The 3,891-nt window shown below is 51.3% G+C and overlaps 1 protein-coding gene across 1 annotated transcript in view; it reads right to left on the bottom strand.

Annotated features, from left to right (window-relative positions):
* Positions 1-3,891, bottom strand: part of PHC2 (polyhomeotic homolog 2) — a 104,786-nt gene that overhangs the window by 46,903 nt on the left and 53,992 nt on the right. Inside the window, exon 2 of the mRNA XM_024765264.1 lies at positions 2,589-2,838. Within this exon, the coding sequence (XP_024621032.1) occupies positions 2,589-2,784 (196 nt within the window). The 5' untranslated portion in view covers positions 2,785-2,838. The remainder of the gene's footprint in view (positions 1-2,588; positions 2,839-3,891) is intronic.

Genomic DNA, 3,891 nt, shown 5'->3' with positions numbered 1-3,891 from the left:
GGGGGGGCGGGGAAGAGCCCGCGCTGCGGCCAAGCCTGCTCAACACCCTCTCTCCCCAGCTGCTCAGATAAGGACCAGGCCTTCGATCCCCACTCGCCAGGGAGCCGGGGAGACGACTGTGTGCAAAGCTCCACCCGTCCCTGCCTTGCCTATCTAGCAGCTCTCCTCAGCACACACGCTCCCTGCTCCTCCCCGATATGGGCTACACACGCCACTACCACCAACTCTCCGGGCAGTGGGAGCTCAGGAGACAGGAGTCCTTTAAGCCTCCGGTGACACTGGGTCCCACGCCAGGCTTGTTAGGTGCCCCCTTCCCCGCCATTCTGCAGCCTCAGACGAGTCTAACTGGACTGTGGGGATGATGATGACAGAGGGAACCGAAGTTCAACAAGGCTGAGAGGAGGAAAGGGGTGGGAAGGAAGAGACAAGTCGGAAGCGCAGCCTATTGGAGCTTTGAACACACAGCCAGCCAAACTCAAACCTGCTCAAGGTCAACACCTTTCCGGCAGGGGCTTCCCCCAGCTGCCTGGGACATCCTATCGGTCCCTCAGAAGATGGTCCCCCTGGCCTTGCACAGCAGGGATGCTGCAGCTACAGGGATGCTGCCTTCCTCTTTTACTCTTTCCCTCCTTCTCTCTATCACTCTCTTTTGAGCCACCATCTCCCACTCCCTGGCCTTACTGCTATTCCCTCTTTCCTGATGGGACTGGCTGAGCCACAGTCTCTGGGAGATGACAAAAGGCTGCTCTTTGATCCCTTCCCACCCTCCCATCCCTCAAAGCCTCTTCTCCACCCCCAGGAACAAGGAAAAGCAAATGCCTTTCCTCCAGCCCTGAGACCCTCTACCTTCTTCTCCTTAGCCCCGTACATTTCTCCTCCCTTCTCACCTGGTCACCTTCCTGCTGTCTTCCCATTGGGTGCCCTACATGGGCCCTCACTAGGCTCTGGCCCACTTCCCACCCTTCGCTCTGCTGCTCTGGCTCCAGGGCTGTTCTGCCCCAGGCAAGTGAGCCTCTAGTCTAGCTCTCTCCAGCTTAACATGACTTCCAGGGGCTGGCGGCTCTCGGACAAAACAACCTCTGGGCTCAGATTTGGGGTTCTGTAAAAACAACCTGATATCACAGATCCTCTATGGGCTCTGGAGTCTCCCCAGATACCCCCACCCCATCCCAACTCCTCCACCCACTTCCTTCAGTGTACTTTCCCCTCTGAGGGTCCTGGTTTACATGAGCTCAGTTCTTTTTATTCCTTGTTCTCCCCGGAATTTTTTCTTCTTATTCCCTTTATCTAGGCCTCTTTATTTTCCTTAGACCCCTAAAAGCACCCCCAAGCATCCAGACAGCGGTAGTAGAGATGGACTTTTTCTCACTGGAGTATGTCAAGGAACAGAAATAGGAGGCACCCCAAGGGTTCTGCTTGGGTGCGGAACACAACTTTGGGTCACTCCATTTGACAGAGCAGAAACCTCAAATCCCTTTCGCCTAGAACTGTGGTGCGGGGCAGGAGGGCACATCCTAACGTCAGCTGCTAGAAATTGGTGCTAAAATACTCATGTGCAGAGGGGCCAGAGGAGGAGGCTGGGGGAGGCGGCAAGGATGGAAGCATGGTTTTATTAAGTGTGAGGCAGAGAGAGCTGGGCGAGGGAAGACTCCAGAGTAACTGATGGGGTCTCCTTTAACTGGACTTTTCAGGCTCTCTCACCATCTGCTGTGGCTTCTCCTCCATCCCCTAATCCGGGCCTAGGGCCAGAGAAGCATGAGCTCACTCATCTGGTACATCCAAACTGCAATAGCAAAGCTATCAGAACCAACGCTTCTCGGCTGTGGTCTCTCTTTTCTCCCTAGTTTATCCAGGAGCCTCAATCAGACATCGTAGTGAATAAGAACACAGGTTTGGGGGGAATCAGGTTCAGCTTTTTTGTCTTTACCTGGTGACCCTGGATAAGTCACTACCTTGTCTGAGCCTCAGTTTTCTCAATTACAGAATTGTACCTAATAATAACCACCCTCACAGCTGGAGAAGAAGATAAATAAGCAAAATGCTTCGGACAGTGCGGGGCACGTGGCAGACGGCCAAACACGGCCATGACTGCATTTCGGAAGAGTGTGTAGTCACCCGGAAGGCCTCACAGATGACACTTTGCAAACCGCTGCTTTGGGGAAGAAGGCAAAAAGCTGTAAAGACAAAGGATTGTTTGGGGTTCTATTTTGGTCCTCCATATGTAAGAAACTTAGATTTGGTACAAGGAAGTGGTCACTTAGGTAGGGGATCTAGGTTGTGGCTGAGCAGATTCTAGTCATTTTTTCTCTTTGCTCTTTTCACTTGTGTGTCCTTTATGATTTCACATGTTTATCCTCCCCAAACGGCACTGTGGGATCTGAGTCACCAGATAAGAAAGGAATTTTCGGATCTGCTAAGTATTCCCACTCTCCCCAACCTTCCCTGATTGAATCCATCTAGTATCACTACTCCTCTAATGATGCACAAATATTTACCCACTGACATACGCCCTTATGCCCATTCTAGATTTAGCACCCGGGTCGTCCTACCAGACCATGCCAACACGTCCTCCTGGCTAGCCCTGAGATGATTAATCAGGTGGCGTCTTACCTGCACAGTCTGCCGGTCAGGAATGCCACTGTACACAGAAATCTGGGGCCCCGTGGGGCGGCCACTGCCACCGCTGCTGCTATTGTTGCCGCCACTGCTGCTACTGACGCTGCTGGTACTGCTGGCGACACTCGCGCTGCTAGACGTATGGGGGACGGGCAGCTCGTTCTCCATGGCCTACAGGATGGCACAGTCAGGGCGCTCAGGTGGTAGATGAGCAGGCAGGTGCTGGGAGGGAAGAAGCAGGAGGGAAATGCTTAACAAACGCATTCTAGAGAATACACACGTAGGCATCCGCTCTCTACCAGCCTGTGTGGGACTACTTCTGAACTGAAGTCTGGAGCCACCCCTGCCATCAGGACAGGGCTAGGCTTGGCTCACTAGGCGAGGTGTGAAATCAGGTCAGCCTGAATCTAAATTTTACGACTTATTCTGCTAGAGGAGATGAAAAACAGCCTAGGAGGATCCCCTACAATGGGCTTCCTAGCAATGATCTTAGGGACTATTCCTCACACCATCAAACTTTTCATCACTGGGGTAGAGAAACTGGACATCAGAGAAATTATTATTTGTCCATATTTATATAGGCAGTTCTTGAAAGCAATGGGATCCAAAATCTAAAGAGAACAGAACGAGAGAAAGAGGCAATAAAATAATTTGCTTTATTTTGTTTTGTTTTCCAACCAGAAGAGCTTCGAGTGTGTTTGGAGTCTGTTTCCTTCCTGAAGTACTCACTGAGTGCTCTCTGATCTAATGCTGAGCAGGGCACCACATTGAGCAATTTGGTGAAAATCACAGGTTTTGGAGTCAGAAAGACTTAGGTTTGAGTCCTGGCTCTGCCACTTACCAGCTGGGAAACCTTGGCAAGTCACACTTCTCTAACCTGTCTTAATCTGGCAGACACAAGAGCGTATGGATTGTTGGGAGGATAAAGTAAATTAACAATACAAAGCGCTTAGTGGGGTGTCGAGCATATATTGAGTGTTCCTTATGCATTGGCTGTTGTTGTGGTTATTAAAACTGTCCCCAGTCTGTTTCCCACTGTCCCGTTCCAGTAGATCAATCAATCCTCTTCCAAGGTGGAACTGGCAGAGCCTCCTGGAACTTCTATCCCAGTCACTAAGGGTAGAAGTGCCAGAAATTCCTTGAGGGATTCAGAACTGGAAGCTGCGCATTCCCTTGAGGCAAGGAGTGGAGAAGGGCTGGGAGAGAAGGAAGGAGTGGTGGGAAGGTCATGCCCATGTCCTAGGTCAAGTTCCTCTCTTTTTCTTCTTTCATGCT

This window comes from Neophocaena asiaeorientalis, unplaced genomic scaffold (assembly GCF_003031525.2).
Source record: "Neophocaena asiaeorientalis asiaeorientalis breed wild unplaced genomic scaffold, Neophocaena_asiaeorientalis_V1.1 scaffold409, whole genome shotgun sequence".
NCBI classification, from domain to species: domain Eukaryota; kingdom Metazoa; phylum Chordata; class Mammalia; order Artiodactyla; family Phocoenidae; genus Neophocaena; species Neophocaena asiaeorientalis.
Note: the sequence above shows the minus strand (reverse complement) of the source record. Positions and strands in the feature narration are given on the sequence as shown.